This window comes from Pangasianodon hypophthalmus, chromosome 10 (assembly GCF_027358585.1).
Source record: "Pangasianodon hypophthalmus isolate fPanHyp1 chromosome 10, fPanHyp1.pri, whole genome shotgun sequence".
Classification (NCBI taxonomy): domain Eukaryota; kingdom Metazoa; phylum Chordata; class Actinopteri; order Siluriformes; family Pangasiidae; genus Pangasianodon; species Pangasianodon hypophthalmus.
This window is the reverse complement of record NC_069719.1, coordinates 20,302,931-20,320,524: the sequence shown is the minus strand read 5'-3', so window position 1 is coordinate 20,320,524 and position 17,594 is coordinate 20,302,931. Positions and strand designations below refer to the sequence as shown.

The following is a 17,594-nucleotide window of genomic DNA, read 5'->3' as shown; positions in this document are numbered from 1 at the left end:
AGCTAAGCTACAAATTAAATTAGACAGCCCGATACCAAAGACAAGTGTTTTTTGTTTTGTTTTTTCCCCCAACCAAAAAAAAAATTGTGGCCAGTTTCTTTCTGTAAGTCTATTCAGTATGCACTCTTAAAGTACCCTATTTAAGCTAACCCTGATCACCTCCTTCTCTTTTCTTGTTGCATGGCAAACTAACAGTAAGAGGATTCAGAGGCTCTTCTCAAACCCTCAACTGCAGCTTTAAGTGTTGAGTTGTGACAGCGTTAGCGCTCCTATAACAAAGTGTCTTTTGATTGCGGAACCTCCTTACTTTGCAAAACGGGCGGCTAAGCGGGAGTCCTCCTCCTCTCCATGGCGTGATGAAAAATGACAACAGCCGTAATAACATATTGGACATCTGCTGCAAAATTGAGATTCGTTAAGTGCGCAGATCTGCGAGGCGGATGTTTTCTTACGTGCACCAGCACACTCCCAGTTGTGTGTCAGAATAGAGACTTGGGTTAAATCCTCATGGATGGAGGATGAGCTCTGCTTTTTAGCCCGTGTCATCTGTTGTGTACAGTTTACCGTTTGACTCAGACGGGGAGAAGTGTGATGGTATATTGACAGGGAGGATGAATGTGACGGCGCTTCAGTTCGTGAGTTCAGGCTTGGGTGTGTGTTCAGTTCTCTGACAGGTCCGTCACAGTGGGAACATATCAGAGCGCAGTGGATGGCAGAGAGGCAGCAGTTTGCTCTGGCAGCTCTGACTGATTCTGCATGGCTCAGAACTGAAGCGCCAGGAGTAAATGGGCCAATTAAGGACAGCTTGCTCAGCCTCTGCATGGGGTTAATACCACTCTGCCGTAATTAAAAATGAATTCAGATTCTCTATCCTGGAAAACTATTCCATTCCAACTTTTTATTCACTCTCAGTTTCTCACCAAGACATTGCAGATGCTTCAGTTGGGCTTTTTTTTTCTTTTTTTTTTTTTTAAAGCGTAAGGTTTTTTTTTTTTTTTTTTTTTTTTTTTTTTTTTTTTTTTTTATATAAATTGTGCAACATCTGGCACACTGTCTTCTTCTGGGTTTCAGCAGAAATAAAGGTTCACTGGTAAAGGGTAGAGGGTTTTAGGTGTGTGGTGTGAAAAGGGAAGGTCTGTTTTTGTATTTTCATGCTAACAGCACAAGCAGGGTGAGTGTGTGTGTGTGTGTGTGTGTGTGAGTGTGTGTGTGCGCGTGTTGGGTCCAAATGTCCCCAAAAGATTGGAATATCTGACATTTTTGACCTTGTAGGGATATTTGTCTAGACCACATGGAAAACTGCTTTTTCACAAAAAAGTAAAAAAGCAGTTTTTATTTAAAAAAATAATAATTATTAATTATTATTTATTTTAAAAAATAAATAATAATTAATAGCCAAAAGGTTTCATTTGGTAACTGAGGTTAAAGTTAGCATGAGATTTAGGTCCAGGTTTAATTTGCTGTATTAACTTCATTAATAATCATTTCAGTGGAAGATCCTCACAAAAATTATGTACTGCATATACTCTGTGTGTGTGTGTGTGTGTGTGTGTGTGTGTGTGTGTGTGTGTGTGTGTATTCCCTAGAATTCTACCTAGCGAGGTAGTGTGCAGTGTTGCTTAGCCAGAAATAGTTGTTTAGTTTAGACAATGTAATATGTTTGTAACAGTAGCAGATCACAGGGTTTTCAGCGTAGTCACGTTCCCTGTGAAGCAGAGGTTGCTCTAGTATGATTCAGGGCGAGTCCAGAGGGATGGGGTTGCAAAATGCTGGGGAGACACAGCTGGAAACAAAAGGGATGAGAACCACTGGAATAAGGAACTTGATCAGGTAGTCACTGGTGAGGTCAAAAAAGTCATTGGTGAGGTAACTGTCTGCTCATACACAGTGACTAACTGTGACACTATAACAGCCCTAGTCTGCAGTAGTATATTAGAATATCCAAAAGAGGAATTTGACATAAACTTTCTGAATACCATGCAGTAATATAACGAAATGACTTTATTTGAAACGAAACTGTTCTCTCTTCCTCACTGCTAACAGGAGAGTACATTAAGACGTGGAGGCCGAGGTATTTCTTGCTGAAGAATGACGGTACGTTTATTGGTTATAAGGAGAGGCCACAGGACGTGGACCAGCTAGAGACGCCGCTCAATAACTTCTCTGTGGCACGTGAGTATCTCACTTTGATATTATTGTTGGTGGGAAAAGTGTTAAACTTAGTAAACTCCTGAGATCAAGAGCCTTGCATGTGCATTTTTTTTTTTTTTTGCATTTGAGCAAAGCTCTTTACCTCAGTAATAGAGGGGGTGTCCCTGGCAAAAACTATGAGTTAAATGCTTCAAGTGGTGGATATACACATATTCAGACTGACCCCAGTTTAAAGTCTGTTCTAACAGTTCCAGCACTTATTTCTCTGTCTCACTTTCTCCTTCTGAACTCAGCCGAGCATCACCCCTCCATCGCTGCCAAAAGCCGCTTGAATGATTGAACAGGCTAATTAGACAGCCATATTGTTTGTTAAAGGAAATGCTTCCACCCTGACACTCGTGAGTTATAACGGTTATTAAGTGCCTTATTCTCATTATTTATCTCGGCTCAGCGCTAAAGCAGCAGCAGCATCAGCAGCAGTCGTCCCTGGCGTCAGATGCAGTCAGTCGTGTAACAGCAATGATGTTGGTGTACACCGATGACACGGTGCAAAGCATTCTGGGCTGTTGATGAGCCCTGCTGGAGCGCAGTGGTGGCCTCCACTCAAGTCCTCCATCTCCTCGACAGGCCTCTTATGTCACTCTCCCCCCCTTCCTCTCTTGCCACAAATGGCTCTGTGCTACAGCTTCCTCTTCCACATATGGCTCCTGATGCGACTGTGTTCCACTGCCATTGTGCTTTGTTACTTCAAAAAGCACAAGTCATGATTTTTTGTTTAGTTGCCACTGCTTATTTTTGTTTCATTGCTAAAAAAGACATGAGTGTTCGTTATTTAAGTGCTGAGGTACAGTTTTCTGACTCTGCTGGACTCTTCAGTGTAAGCACAGAGAACAAAAAGGTGTCGATTTCTGGGCATCTCCATGACTCATTACTTTGAAGATAGTTTGAACCCAGTGTAACATATACACACTGTATAATTTATATTGTAGGCATAGAGAGGACAATCTCTCAGTCCAATCTCTCAGACAGTGGTGTGGTGTTACGGGTTGAAATTTGTACAGTAGGATAACCCAGTATAAAAATATTACGCTTTCACTGTATTAAGCGGCCATTTAAAAACACACAAGCCGGTGGGGAAAATTAAATGTTTATGATGAGCTCTTTGCGCAAAAGTCTCTTTGCACAATTTTGTATATATAATAAAAACCAAAAGAGGGGGGAAAAAAGATCAAATCCCCTAACTGTTCTTCTTTTCTTATTTTTGATACTGACATTTCCATTCTATTTCTTACACTGTCAGTATTTATCACATTGTTGTTAAAAGGTGAGAGTGGCTAAGAGGAAAGGTGGTGTGCTGAGCCCCAAAAAAACAAACCTAACTATCTTACCTAACCTCGAAACTGCTGCTGGACAAGTACAGTGTTAAAATTGAGAAATTTCCCATTATTTCTGGTATGTGGAATATCATATCATACTCACAGTGTGTTCAACTGTATAATGACTCAAAAATCCAAAGGAAAGATAAGGACTTACTACAGCATTCTCACTGTGGCAAAACTGCATAACTGTTTTAATATGAAAGCGAACACCAGGACCCGAGCACTGCTGCAGTCCCACGATGCACCTGTTCTGCTGCAGCGCAACTGGGGAGGTTCTCCACCATGTGTGTTTAATGCAGTACTGGGGATGAGTTGAGATAAAGATAAATGACTGTCACCATGCCTTTCTCTCCTCCCATTTATTTCTTTCTCTCTCTCTCTCTCTCTATCTCTCTCTCTCTCTCTCTTTCTCTTTCACTTGCTCCCTCGTGCACTTCTCTGTGGCCGTGTCCAGAATGTCAGCTGATGAAGACGGAGAGGCCGAAGCCCAACACATTTATCATCCGCTGCCTGCAGTGGACCACTGTTATTGAGCGCACGTTCCATGTGGAGACCCCGGAGGAACGGTCAGCTTTCCCAACACTCACTTGCTCAGGCAGTTTTGTCATTCTGTTGAGATCTTTTTTTATATTCTAAACATATATTAACAAGAAGTAGTGATTATATACACACATATACACACTCAGAGCTTTTTTTTTTTTCCCTCAAAGTATTTAAGGGAATCCACCATTAGGAACTGATGTCAAATTATATTCATCACACAATATTGTCAGTTATAGAAATCAGAAAGGACGTTATCATGAATCATTCAACCAATTGAATGATATTTCAATGTATGTAAATACGTCAATTTCAGTATTATGCTTTATATGTTTTTGAATAACTATCAGATAAATTAATGTTTTTGTTAGCTTTGATCACTTGTTTGTGAATCCATTTTTAATGTTGCTGTTGTTAACTTTGGGCTGATTTCTGCAGGGAGGAATGGACTAAAGCCATCCAGGCTGTGGCTGACAGTCTGCAGAAACAGGAAGAGGAGATGATGGACTCTTCTCCTGACCCCATGGACATGGAGATGTATCTAACCAAACCTCGGCACAAAGTGGTACGCTCCGCTTCTGTTTGAATTATCTGTAATCTTTTCACCCACAGTGAAAGAACTAGTATTTTCTGTCCTGCCCCCGTTTGTCTTAGTGTTTATCTCAAAAACTCGTGTTCTCGGAATACACTAGAAGCAGTAGCTAGGGACTGTAGTACTCATAATTTCAACTGAAGTCATGGCAGTGCTCAAAATTCAGGTTAAAAGTTGGCAAATATTACATGGCATAGCATAGCAGCATATTTTGTCTGTTCATCAAGTTTTTAATGGAAATTGTAATCAGCCTAGGAATATAATTGCTCACTTTCTGCTTAGCAACTTGGTGCTTTTGTTCCCCCACGGACACCACAATAACTACTCAGATTGCATCGTGGGTAGATTTCAGAAGCTTTGTTGCTAAATATAGATAGCATGAGGGAAGGTTGAAGTAAAGGGGATTTGTTTGCTAAATATAGATAGATATTAGTGTATGCTGAAGCAATAAGGGTTTTCCCTTAAGGGTCTTCTAAACCAGTAGTTCTCAAACTGTGGTTCAGGGACTCCCAGGGGTCCATGAAGCACAGTCAAGGGGTCTGTGATTTGATTTGATTTATTTATTTCAAAAGCTTGTTACAGTGATTCCCTGTTATTGAATTTCTGTAGTTATTATCTGCTATAACTGGTTACTTGAATTGTATGGGTTTAATCCAAACCTTAAGAACTCAACAATTAGACCTGTAAATAATAGAACACCTGTTCTAAACCCGTTCATCTTTTTTGGTTATAGTCGTACCCTGTTGCACGGATTTTCAACAAATAACTTTTCTCTATGTTGATGGCATTTGTGGAACTTAGAAATAAATTTTATTTATGCACTACAATTAAAGAGGTCAAAGGCCAATCTGTAAATTACAATACATGCCCTCTTCAGAGAAATGACGACATGTGGGAAGCTGTGATACTCGTTTTTTTTTTTTTTTATTACCTTAGCACGCTTCCATCTCATGTTCTCACACACACACACACACACACACACACACACACACACACACACACACACACACGGCAGTAGATCTACCACTAGATCCACTTTGCCATCAGAGGTCAAATGTGTATCTGTTGCGAGCAGTTTAACTGATGAGGGATAGGGGACGAATGTGCAGAGTGAGGATGGAGCTGTTGTGTAAATAAACGCAACTCTGTAAACAGGGCTGCTTCATTCCTGCATGTAAGCTCTGTAACTCCTTGTAGGTTATTGTTCCGACCTTTTTGTTGACCTGCTTCTGTTTGTGTGCTGTTGCAGACTATGCATGACTTTGAATACCTCAAACTCCTTGGGAAAGGCACTTTTGGCAAAGTCATCCTGGTGAAGGAGAAGGCCACAGGAAAATATTACGCCATGAAAATCCTTAAGAAGGAAGTAATTGTAGCAAAAGTAAGTAAGGGGAAGTGATGTGACATGAAGGGATTGATTGAGCTAAGCTGGAGGCTACTATTCGGGGGTGTGTGTGTGTGTGTGTGTGTGTGTGTGTGTGTGTGTCTGTCTTTATACAGATGAGAGTTTTGCGAGTGTACTTGTAGCCGGTTTGTGTGTGAGAGAGAGTGAGAATGAGAGAGAGAAAGTCCATATAAACCAAGTACACTACAGCTCTTTGTGATCTGTCTCTCAGGATGAAGTGGCTCACACACTCACAGAAAACCGCGTCCTCCAGAATTCTAAGCACCCTTTCTTGACGGTGAGGGAATCTATGCAAACACACACACAAATACACCCTTAACACTTCTCTTTCACTTCTGTCCTTCCAACATCTCTTTTCCACTCTGTATATTTCCATTGGTTCCCTCCTTACAATTTTATGCTCCTATAAAACTCAGACCTAGCTATTTTAGGATACATTTTTGTCTGGGATTTCAATCCTTTGACAGTGAAGGGAGACTGCTGGGGGGACTAATCACTACAGGAAATTTAGATGCAGACCATGTACAGGATCTATTTGGCCTTTCATAGAAGAGCAGCACTCAATGTTTTTTTTTTTTTTTTTTTTTTTTTTTTTTTTAATGGTCATGGAGAATTTTCTAATGAAAATACTGGCGAGTGCAAATCTGATTCAGAAGATAAACTACCAACAGACATGACCAAGACAATAAAATATGACACTATTTTTACTTACAAAATCTGTCATCTATACACTGTTAATAAAGCACAAAAAAACCCCAGACAATCTGATTTTATTTTGAGCCGAGGATTTGAACTCGATAGAAACGTGATAGAAAACACGAGGGCGAGCCGATGCACCATGAAAGAAGTCGCGTATAGCAGACAGAACTTTGAATGATGGCTGCAATGAGAGAGTAATGTCAAAAGAGCAATACCTAAAACACTGGTAGTTTACTGAAACAAGGAAAAGTATGGTGCAATGCAGTCTGCACAAATCGCAGCACACTGATGATGAATGAGCATTAAAAATGACTGCCCTGAAAACTGCTTGGTAAAATATGCTGAACAGTTGACAGTATAGACTCTTATTACATTTTCTTTTAGTAATAAAATATAACGAGCAATTTCATAGTTTAATGAAGGTGAAGTTTAGCCTGTTTAATTTTGCCGTGTTAAGTTTAATGATGAGGCAATCTCTAGGTAGAGAGAACTATCCATTTAAATCTCAACAATAAGCAAACAAATTTAATATTTTTATGTGTATTTAAAACTAATTCCTTATCAAATTCCTTGTTTGTAAATTGATTATTGTAACAGGTAGCAATCATTAGAGATTAACTCTAGAAGAGAAAGTCAGTAGAGTTACAAGATATTAAAAGTTGTTCCTCACAGTTTTGTTTCACATTATATTAATTTAAAAAATATTTGTTACAGCCCTATTTATTTACAAGCCATGTTTAAACTGATCAGTTATTTGTAAATTAATTTACTTGAATTTTTTTTTCAGCCATGCATCAGTTATTGTCTAAGGAAAGGTTTAGCCCTTTTGTGAAATATCTATATTGTGTCTTATTTGTTTATAGTTTGTACTGTTGAATGGTGTTACTGTATGTTTTGGGGGGATGGGAGGGAAATTCACCAGATGTTTGAGTGGCCGTGCCAAAAAAAAAGTTTCACCGCAGAGGAAAAAAAAACTTTACATTCAGTGTCAAATTCAGTTGCTGCTGTATTTGGTATTGGGATGAAAGGAATTGATTCCCTGAACAGCTCCAAACCTCTGTCACCAACTTTAAGGATGAACAATGAGCTTCATTTATCAAGCTGGAAATGAAAGAATCTAATTGTAAATTGTTTGCAGGAGCATTTACAAAAGAAATGTTTTATTCATGTAAATCCATTTCAGAAAAATATTCCTGTCTAATGAAAGCACCTGAATCTGTTTAAATTTAGATGTATGGAGACTCATTAATGTGAGCCTTGATTGTTAGGCTTCAAATTGTATATCAAGTTATTGCTTACTTAATTTAACTGGACATGTGATTTTAGTGTTAATTTTGTGAAAACAAACCAAAACAAATCCATAAATTAGGATAAATAAGACTAGCCGTTCAATTATGACTAAAAAAAAAAAAAAAATCCCAAGGTATAAAAGGAGGTAGAGTTAGTGTCTGTGCTAGCCCACAAGCTGCGGTGGCTGAGCTGCATTACTGGAAGAGTTTACACGTAACGAGCTTAGGAGGCACTGTTTCACTGTTTAATTGTTTTGTCAGTTTAAGCTATATGAGCATTGCTTTTTAAGGAGATTTGTTGACTCTTTAAATCTTTTGGGAATCCGTTTGATCGAAAAAACATTTACGCACCACTTTACTAAAAGGTTGATAAATGAGGCCCATTGTTACATGTTGTTTAGGATACAAATGTATGTACTTTTTGTTATTGTTTTGTATTTAAGAATGTTTAAAACTGTTGCTAGATATCATGATGTATGATAATTTAGGAATTAGTATTAACCTTTAAATGTCAAGCTGTTGAAGCTGGTTGAAATGTTCGCATTGGACTGGGTCTCTGCAAGCTTTTTGTCTAAGGATTTGTGTTGAATTTATTCACTTTTAAGGGGCTGAAATACTCGTTCCAAACACACGACCGCTTGTGCTTCGTCATGGAGTATGCAAATGGAGGAGAGGTGAGTGCGGAATGGTGGTTGAACTAATTAAATTAGTTAGGTGAAGTGGTCTTTGTGGCTGAAGGCACTAAATATACAACGTTTTCCTCCCAATAGCTTTTCTTCCACTTGTCACGGGACCGGGTATTCTCTGAGGATCGGGCACGGTTCTATGGAGCAGAAATCGTTTCTGCACTGGACTATCTGCACTTGGAGCGGAACGTAGTTTACCGCGACCTGAAGGTGAACAGATTTTCAGACTGAATGCTTTAATTAGTGATAGAAATTATGCTAAAAGAATGCTTCGTTTGTCTTCTAGAACTGAGTTTGGAGTTCCCCTAGTGGTGTATACACACACACACACACACACACACACACACACACACACTTGTTTTACTGTCCTTGTGAGGACCTTTCACTGACCTTATTATTTAATGCAGTTAATTAATGTTGTGGTTAAACCTAAATTTAACTCTAACCTTCATCCCAGTAACCAGAAAGAAACATTTTGCTCTTTTAGTTTTTTAAATAAAAAAACTGCAGTTTTTGCTCATGGAGACCAGCCAAATGTTCCTATAAGGTCAGAACTGTCAAATATACCCCCACCAAGATATAAAAACATGCTCACACACACACACAGATATCAAACTCCCATAAACTATTTAGAATCATATTTCCTTAAATAGCAATAGAGCGCTTATGTCATCCTTCATGTGCTTCATGCATTTGCACATTAGCAGAGCACTAAAATAACATTCCCCCACCTCGGATATCAGCTCTGTTACGAGAAACTGATGGAGATCATATGCAATCTTTGCATCAACTACTGAAACTAGACAGGCCAACAGAGCACTGAGCAATCTCGATTCCTCACCTCCCTCTCTCTCTCCCTCTCTCTCTCTCACTTTCACTTTCAGTCTTTCTTTCTTAATCTCACTCTCTCTCTCTCTCTCACACACTATCTTGATTTCTTGCTCTCTCTCTTTCTCTCTCTCTCTCTCTCTCTCTCTCCCTGTAATTTCTCGTTTTCTCCTCCTCTGTCCTTCTCCCCCTCTCTCTCTTTAAGCTGTGCTCGGGATGTGCTAAGGTTCCTCTGAAATTGCCAGAGTAGCAGGATGGGGCAGTTTGTGCTGACTGGTGTGCCTGAGCCTCTGGCCACGTGTGAGCTACAGCTGCCAGGTGACTTTTAGTAGCCCCAGAGAAAGAGAGAGGACATGCTGATATTAAACCCCTGCAACACACACACACACACACACACACACACACACACACACACACGAAGTGCTTACACACTACCTCTGTTGGGCCAGAGGTGCTCACTGTTCCTCCCTGATCAGCTGCAGATTTAGAATTGAGTTGTGTTGAGTTTAACTCGGTTAAATATGATGTCGAAGGAATGGATGTTTGCGTTTTGTTACAAGAAAAAAAGCACAATGAATCAACTAAAAACGAGTTGCAAGAAAAAAAAAGGTCTTCATCCGGGGTCACAAAATTATAGTGAGATTCTAAATTATGAAAATCCTACTTTTTCCAATTTTGGTGCTGTGCTGGAAACATGTTACATTTATTTTCAATATATTTCTGTGACTTATAAAGCTTCCTAGTATGTTGTCATTAGATTTTGACATAGCCCCACCATAATGCAATGAATGTGGAACTGTGAAACTGTCATTTTCAAGGCCTAATACACAGAATCTCACTCTGCCTCACACATCACTTGCTTCTTTCTTGTTCTGGTTCCTTAGCTGGAAAATCTGATGCTGGACAAAGACGGCCATATAAAGATCACTGACTTTGGGCTTTGTAAAGAGGGCATAACGGACGGAGCCACTATGAAGACCTTCTGCGGCACCCCTGAATATCTGGCTCCTGAGGTAACCGCACACACAGGCGCGCACACACACACACAAACACACGTTTCACGAATTTGCCTAGATGAGACTATCGGATCGTTTCTGATTCAGACAATTTAAACGGAATTCTTATTTATTAATTTTTTTTTCAAAGCAGTATTCCAGCACATGTTGTGTGTAAGGACAGCAGTTATGTGTGTTTGCATTCTTGTCCCTTTAAGAGTAAATGATTAACTCTGCCAGGAAAGCTGAGGTGGAGAGCAGCTGTGTGTCGATACACACATTGTGATAGTGTTGGGGTGTGGCTCTCACCATTGCGTGCAGGTATGACATATGGCACTTAAACAGTAACGTGATAGGGCATTGTGTGTGTATGTGTGTGTGTGTGTGTGAGCCTGCCACCAGCATGAGGAATGTTTTCCGGGTGAAGGGTGCCTATTGACACAGTTGCCTCCGTTTGGTATTTACTGGGAGATCAACATGGCATGTGAGCTTCCATGCCGGCTGAATGGACTCCCTATTACTGAGAGCACCCTCGCCCCTCAGCTGACACATACCCCTGGTCTGACGTAGTTAGGCATGCTACATCACCGCCATAGTTTTAACGACTGATAAATAGTTATTAGGATCTAAAATGTAGTGCTTAGATGGAGCTGGAGGTAATGAATCATAAAGAAGGATCAACTGAGGGAAATGTTTGTAATTTTTGGCATTGAAGTAACCAGGAATACGGAAACGGTGGATAGCAATGCCGTTATTACTGCATGACTGTGTACTCAATGTTTTAGCTCCTCTAGTTAGGCCACCTGTGCTAATGAGGACCTCTATATGATTTATCTCACACTCTGTTTATCTCTAATAAATCCTTTCAAGCACCTTTAAAAGCTGTCCTGAGACCCCTTACCTAAATAGAGCTCTTTTATCCTGTATTTTGCCCTCTCACCCCTTTCTCCTCAGGTTGATATGACAACGCTGCCCCGTTTTTCGAGACCTGTTACTGGAGGGGGGAGTGTGGGGGGGGGGGGGGGGGGGGGGGTATCGCTGTGGAAACAGTGCGACCTCTCCGGTGGGCTGTGTTACAGGTTGTTCTGCCATAAACAATGAGCTTGTTGTTTGGGCGCAGGGCTATGGAATGCCTTTCCGTCTGGGAATATTCCGCCAGGCCAGAGAGAGAGAGAGAGAGAGAGAGAGAGAGAGAAAAATGGTCACTCGGGATACACTCGGAGACCTTCTTTCAGTGGGTGTTTGCTTATAGAGAATCAGAATCAGGAACCTGCATGACTAAAGACATCATCACTCAAATATACAATAAACAACCAGACATGAATACAAAACAGTCTAATCATAATGCTACTGGTTTAATTAGATGAATCATATCTATGCAAACTGAGGGTCCCCTTACTATAATAATAATAATAATAATAATAATAATAATAAAGTAATAATAATAGCACCATAAATGTGTATGTGATTTATATGATGCAGTAAATCGCTCTGATTTGTATTGGGTCCTTCAGTTTGGGTGTGCACTGTCCAGTGTTTTTTTTTTTTTTTTCCTGTTTGTGTTTTTTCTTTTCTGTGAGAATTGATAGTAGCCAAAATATATACCCTACAGCCCACTATACGATTTACACACACTACTTTTTTTCCAAATGTCTTCAGGTTTGATTTACATGTTACGAACCAGATGTCATTTTCAGAGGCATCAGCAATGCGACTTCTTTCCAAGCTTTACTTTTCTTTATAATGTCTCATTAAACATTTAATGAGAAGTCGTATATAACAGGATAAGATGAAACCATGATTATATGTTTTTCTTTCATGTTTGTATGTCAAATAGTAAACTGCAGGTCAAATAGGAACTTCCTACTACAGGTAGGAACTAAATTTGTGGGTGGGGAACAGAAGGAACGTTGGACCACAAGTGCAATAGGATTGGTCTGAGGAATAATTCAAGCCAGGCGTTTGGGTTTGTCACTTTACAGCATCATACATAATTTACATAGAATAGAGGAAATCTGAGTTCGAATGTCTCTTGTTACACCGTTGCTTTTTCGTTTGCCTCTGTCAGTGAAATCGCGGATCCGTCACACACTTACATAGAATCTGAATGTCTCTTGTTGCTTTGTCTCTTGCTATTGTGAACATGAGACACATTTCGTGATTGACTTCTTTCAGTTTGCATTTCCAGTGAACTTGCTTATGGATCTGATATCATAGCGAACAAATTAAAACACACACACACGTAGCAGCCTATGTTTAACTTCATTAACTTGCAAAAATGCTGATGTGATTAAAGGCAACAAGACATAAAATCTGTTTATCAGTCAACACATAATCCACATATTAGCTATGAGGTGTGTGGCCCTGCATAAACATTGTTGGATGATACCTCTAAGTGTAATACTCATATCTAAGTGATGAGAAGAATGGTTTGGGGTTTGTTCAGCAGAGCATTATTAAAGCTTTCCGTACTGAGACATTTTTAGAAACTAAGAGGACCATGAAGGGGAGAGGGAGTTCAAAGTCCGCTCACAAGAGAAGAAGGCCTTAGTGGCTATAAAATATTGGAAGTGTGCTGTGTTTTGTTTTTGTCGGTCACTCTAGATATGAGTGTGTACCAAATGACTAAATGTTTAATTGGAAATGTTGACTTTTTTGGGGGGGGGGGGGGGGATACTGCAGTGCAGTGACTGTGTGTGTGTCCTTGTGTTTGTACAAGATGACAGGTGGAAGAAAATAGGTGGCCCTTGTGTGTATGTGTACGCAGTGCTTCTAAGGAAGCCTTCAAGCTTCCCTGGGGGGCTTTTCTCTAACCATGTAAGCTTGGTGCAGTCTGTGCTTGTGTGTGTGTGAGGGACAGGCTTTGGCTCCTGGACTCCTGGCAGCTCCACAGCTGTGCCACTTTTCTACATATAAGGGGCAGCTGCAGGCCCAGCTGTCTGTCTCTTCCTCTCTGTGAGTCACACGACAGCGGCGCTGGAAATAGAGAGCAGTTAGTAATCCAAGCAGCACGCTGGCTTCACCTTACCACCATGGGCTTAGTCCCCTCCCCCCGAGGGCACAGTGTTCACCCTGACCTGCTCACTCAACCATGGACTCTACACACTGCTGTGATATACACGCACTAGGGCAAAAATCGTTACTATAGGCATATGACCCTACAGACTGCCATGTAAATTGGTATCCAGTGGGGCATCAGAAATTTATACACCCTTCCAGTCCCTTCACAAGCTTTGTATAGGGAGTTGGGTATTACACAGGAATTAGTCTGTGAACTATATAAAAGGCTTTGTAATTATTTCAAACACTTATCTATAAAAGATTGTTTAAAAGTATTTCAAAAACTATTAATAATTTTAATTTCAAAGATAACATGAAAAAAGTGACAATGTTGCCATGGAGTAGACCTGAAATGAGTTCAGTTCTGCCTGCCTGTTTGTTCTTAAACAGTAATACACAAGGAATCTATGCTTGCTAGTGTCATTGAAATTTGACAAGCAAACAGCAGAGGGCTGTAAAAATGACAAACTGCATCTTTAATGCAGTGGTTCTCAAACTGTTTTGCAGCCAGGGACTCTTAACTGTACAATAAATTCCACAAACCCACTCGATACAGATTTATTTCATGAACATTATTTAAATGTGTACAATAATATTTTGGCTGTTTATTGGAACTGTAGAGCTTTATATTCCTGAACTTTCCATCGATATAACATATTATGTCCAAGTTTTTTTTTTTTTTGGCCTACTGTTGAGGTTTGGATTAACTGCATTTAATTATACTGACCAGTCAAAAGGCTAATTAAATGAAAGAAATTACAGACCTCCTGGCTGTGCTTCGTGTTCTACACTTTGAGAACCACTGCTTTAGTTTTGTCATTGAGTACTAAAAAATGCTTCCTGAGTGTTTTGAAGAAACACTGACAGATCTATAAAAGGTCATAAAAGAACTGGTGCTGAAAAGAGCGTTTTATGAATAACTGGTGCTTATACTAGTCTTAAACTAACAGGCTGACAAAAACCAGTCGAACCTCCACCACTCTAACTCATCCCCAACCTGAACCTTTAGACTAATAATCACAATGAAGGGGACGTTTTCTCTCAAAAGTATTTATTAGAATTGTAATATGTACTCCCAATATGTAGGGAGTTCACGTACAACCCTCAAAGAGCACAATCCGCATCTTCACTATGTGAACTGCAGGGTGTCAGTATACATTAAAGAGAAACATACTTGCACACTTGTATGCTTACATCTGAGTACAGGTTTTAATTTTTAGTTTCAGGTATAAATGGACTACTTTGTGTGCAAGATTAAAAGTGATACTAAGATCTTTGAACATATTTTGGAGTAGCTCATAGTAACTCAAAGCTCTCTTTGTTTTCTAACCAGTATGCTTCCTTTTTCATTCTTCCTTTGAATTACTGAATACACAAAGTTCCAGTCTGGTGTTAAAAACATGGCTTCATGTCCAAATCATTTGTGACAGCATATTATCGTATAATTGTTTTGTGTGGTCAAAGTCAAGGCTCAGGAATGGAATGAAAGTCAGTTTGCTCTGAGCAGAAACAATATTTTAATATATTGTAATGTTTCTGTTCTTGCATTCTAACTCATAACTTTCTTAATGCAGTTTGAACAAAATGGAAAACCTTTTACATAGGCTGTATGGAGGCCTAATATAATAAAGTGGTAGGTTTGGAAAGCTATTGGACTCAGCAGCTGTGTTTGTACACGTGTCCTTATCAATACACACACACACCCACACACAGCCGCACGCACACACAGGCTATGGGCTTTTACTATTTATGCTCCAGCCTGTAGCCCATAATAATTTACCACAGGAAGTTATTAAAAATAAATCCAAAGGCAGTGTTAGACATTATCAGTAGAGTTAGCACATTCCCTGCTTAGAAATGCATGGACATGCTAGCTGGCTACATGCTATCCCTAGTCTGGGTAGCTGGCTAAACTACAAATATATCAAAGTTTTATGCTGAAAAAACATTTACAGTAAGTTTAATTGAAGCCACGTATCATTATATCAGCAGTGGCTCATGACCATAGATTTTAGCGCAAAAGGACATTAATGACGACATAGCCTCAAACAAAATAAAGTTTGAGAGGCTATCACACTTGACTTACGCTATAGGCTACTATAAAGGGAATTTTTAGAGTAAGCCCGTAATAAGTAGTTGAGAGTCAACAGCATACAGTGATCCGGCATGGAGTCTAGGGGCTCGTTTTCAGCGGTTTTAGATGTACCTTTGTTTAACTGTGTTTAATACAACAGGTTTGTGTCTCTGTTGTATTAGTGCTGATATTATCCAGGGTTGCCAGGTTTCAGCCAAAATTACATCCCAACTACATTTTAAAGACCACACAAATGGCCTGAAACCAGCCCAAACCATGTAGACATTGTTAAATGCTCTTTGTGTGGGGAAACAAGGTCACTGTGGTCCACTCCTGTCCCCCTTTACCTCTCCCAATCTTTGCAATATTGGTGCAAAGATGGTTCTGTACATCATAGACACACTGTGTGTACTTGCACTTTGCCTTTGTTTGCAGAAATGTATTAGATTTAATTTTGATTATTTGCTATGAAACAAGATGTTGGCAGCTGCAGAATATTTTTAAACTAGGCCAAGTTTGCCTTAAAAATGCAAACCTGGTAACCCTGTCCTGTTGGATGCTATTCCTCCACTGAAAATGTTAATAAAAGAGCAGCAAGCATGAGGCAGCGTGATTAATGCCCCAGTGGACCTATATTAGCGCTTGTTGCCTAACTTTATGACTTTTAACTTTAACTTTAGCTTTTAACTTATAACTTTTGCCCCGCTGTCTCCTCATTTGCACAACATCTAGAAAGATGAGCAAATCAGTGGAACCTTGGCTTATATCTATCAAATAGCAGATTTTTTAAAAATAATTGTTGATCACTCAAAAGAGGTAATTAGTATTTCATCGAAATTTCAAATGTATGGAGTTGTGAATGAGGACTTCATGAAGATTAACATTTATTGAACAGTTGATATACTGTATATGGTGCAGCTTTTCCCCATCTGCCCCGTGGATGAGCCGCCACTATACTGTATGTTGCACGTGTAAAATCATACACTGAATAAAATCTTGCGAGATGTGATGTTGATGCAAAAAACATTTAGGACTTTGGAGGTAAGACATAAAAAATAAGCTAGTTGACTACATGGAATGGGGAAAAAAAAAAAAAAATTAGCCATTAACAGAGATTTCACATTAACGTTTCTGTTCCAGATTTGTGGTTTCCTGATTTGTGGTTTTTGTACCAAGTAAAATAATGTTTGTTTCCGGGTTCCGTTTTTGTTCCCTGGTTACATTACTTTTATCAGTCCTGTCTTGTTTTATACCTGTTTGTAATGAGTAACGCAAGAGATGGACTTGGTAGTTCTGCACCTTACTTCAGGAAATCTGGAAAAGCAGCTTTAAGCATAAGCAAAGTGCAAAATAAGCAATTTTCTATTGCAGATCTTCCATTTTGTACATGGGGCTGAATATTCTCATATACACACACATGATCAGTTTAAGAACTCAGCCTAAGATGACTAGCTTTCCTGAGACCAAGCAACACAGTTAAACTCTACTCAGTGCTACCAGTCCTGCCCAACCTAAACTACATCTGTTTGGTAACTGCAGTCAGTGAGTGTGCTGACACAATGTTCTGGGCTCTTGAGAGAAATGCTATCTCCAGCCCCTGATGCCAGCTGGGAGCTCTGCCTGACCACAAGCACCCTAAGAACTGGAAAAGGGCCACCTAAATTTAATCAATCCAAGAGAATATATCTTCTTATCTTAACTGGCGTGTGTGTTATGCAATGATGCTACATCCTGATGAAGTGTTGTTTCTTTCACGCCTGTTTTTCTCTTTCTGGAAAACCTGTGCGTGTTAACGACACAGAGCCAGAGAACACTGTTCAGTGATGTCCCTGCTGTTAATTTAGACTTGTGACTGGCTGTGTCCAGCCAGAGGCAGTATCTTATGTATCTGTGTAT

The 17,594-nt window shown here is 39.6% G+C and overlaps 1 protein-coding gene across 2 annotated transcripts in view; it reads left to right on the top strand.

The window, feature by feature from the left end:
• akt1 (v-akt murine thymoma viral oncogene homolog 1) overlaps window positions 1-17,594 on the top strand; it is a 60,440-nt gene that overhangs the window by 38,022 nt on the left and 4,824 nt on the right. For both annotated transcript variants that reach the window (XM_026934181.3, XM_053237432.1), the window contains exons 3-10: window positions 2,044-2,172; window positions 3,985-4,096; window positions 4,509-4,635; window positions 5,912-6,043; window positions 6,279-6,344; window positions 8,661-8,729; window positions 8,826-8,951; window positions 10,454-10,582. In XM_026934181.3, coding sequence (XP_026789982.1) covers window positions 2,044-2,172; window positions 3,985-4,096; window positions 4,509-4,635; window positions 5,912-6,043; window positions 6,279-6,344; window positions 8,661-8,729; window positions 8,826-8,951; window positions 10,454-10,582 — 890 coding nt within the window. The remainder of the gene's footprint in view (window positions 1-2,043; window positions 2,173-3,984; window positions 4,097-4,508; window positions 4,636-5,911; window positions 6,044-6,278; window positions 6,345-8,660; window positions 8,730-8,825; window positions 8,952-10,453; window positions 10,583-17,594) is intronic.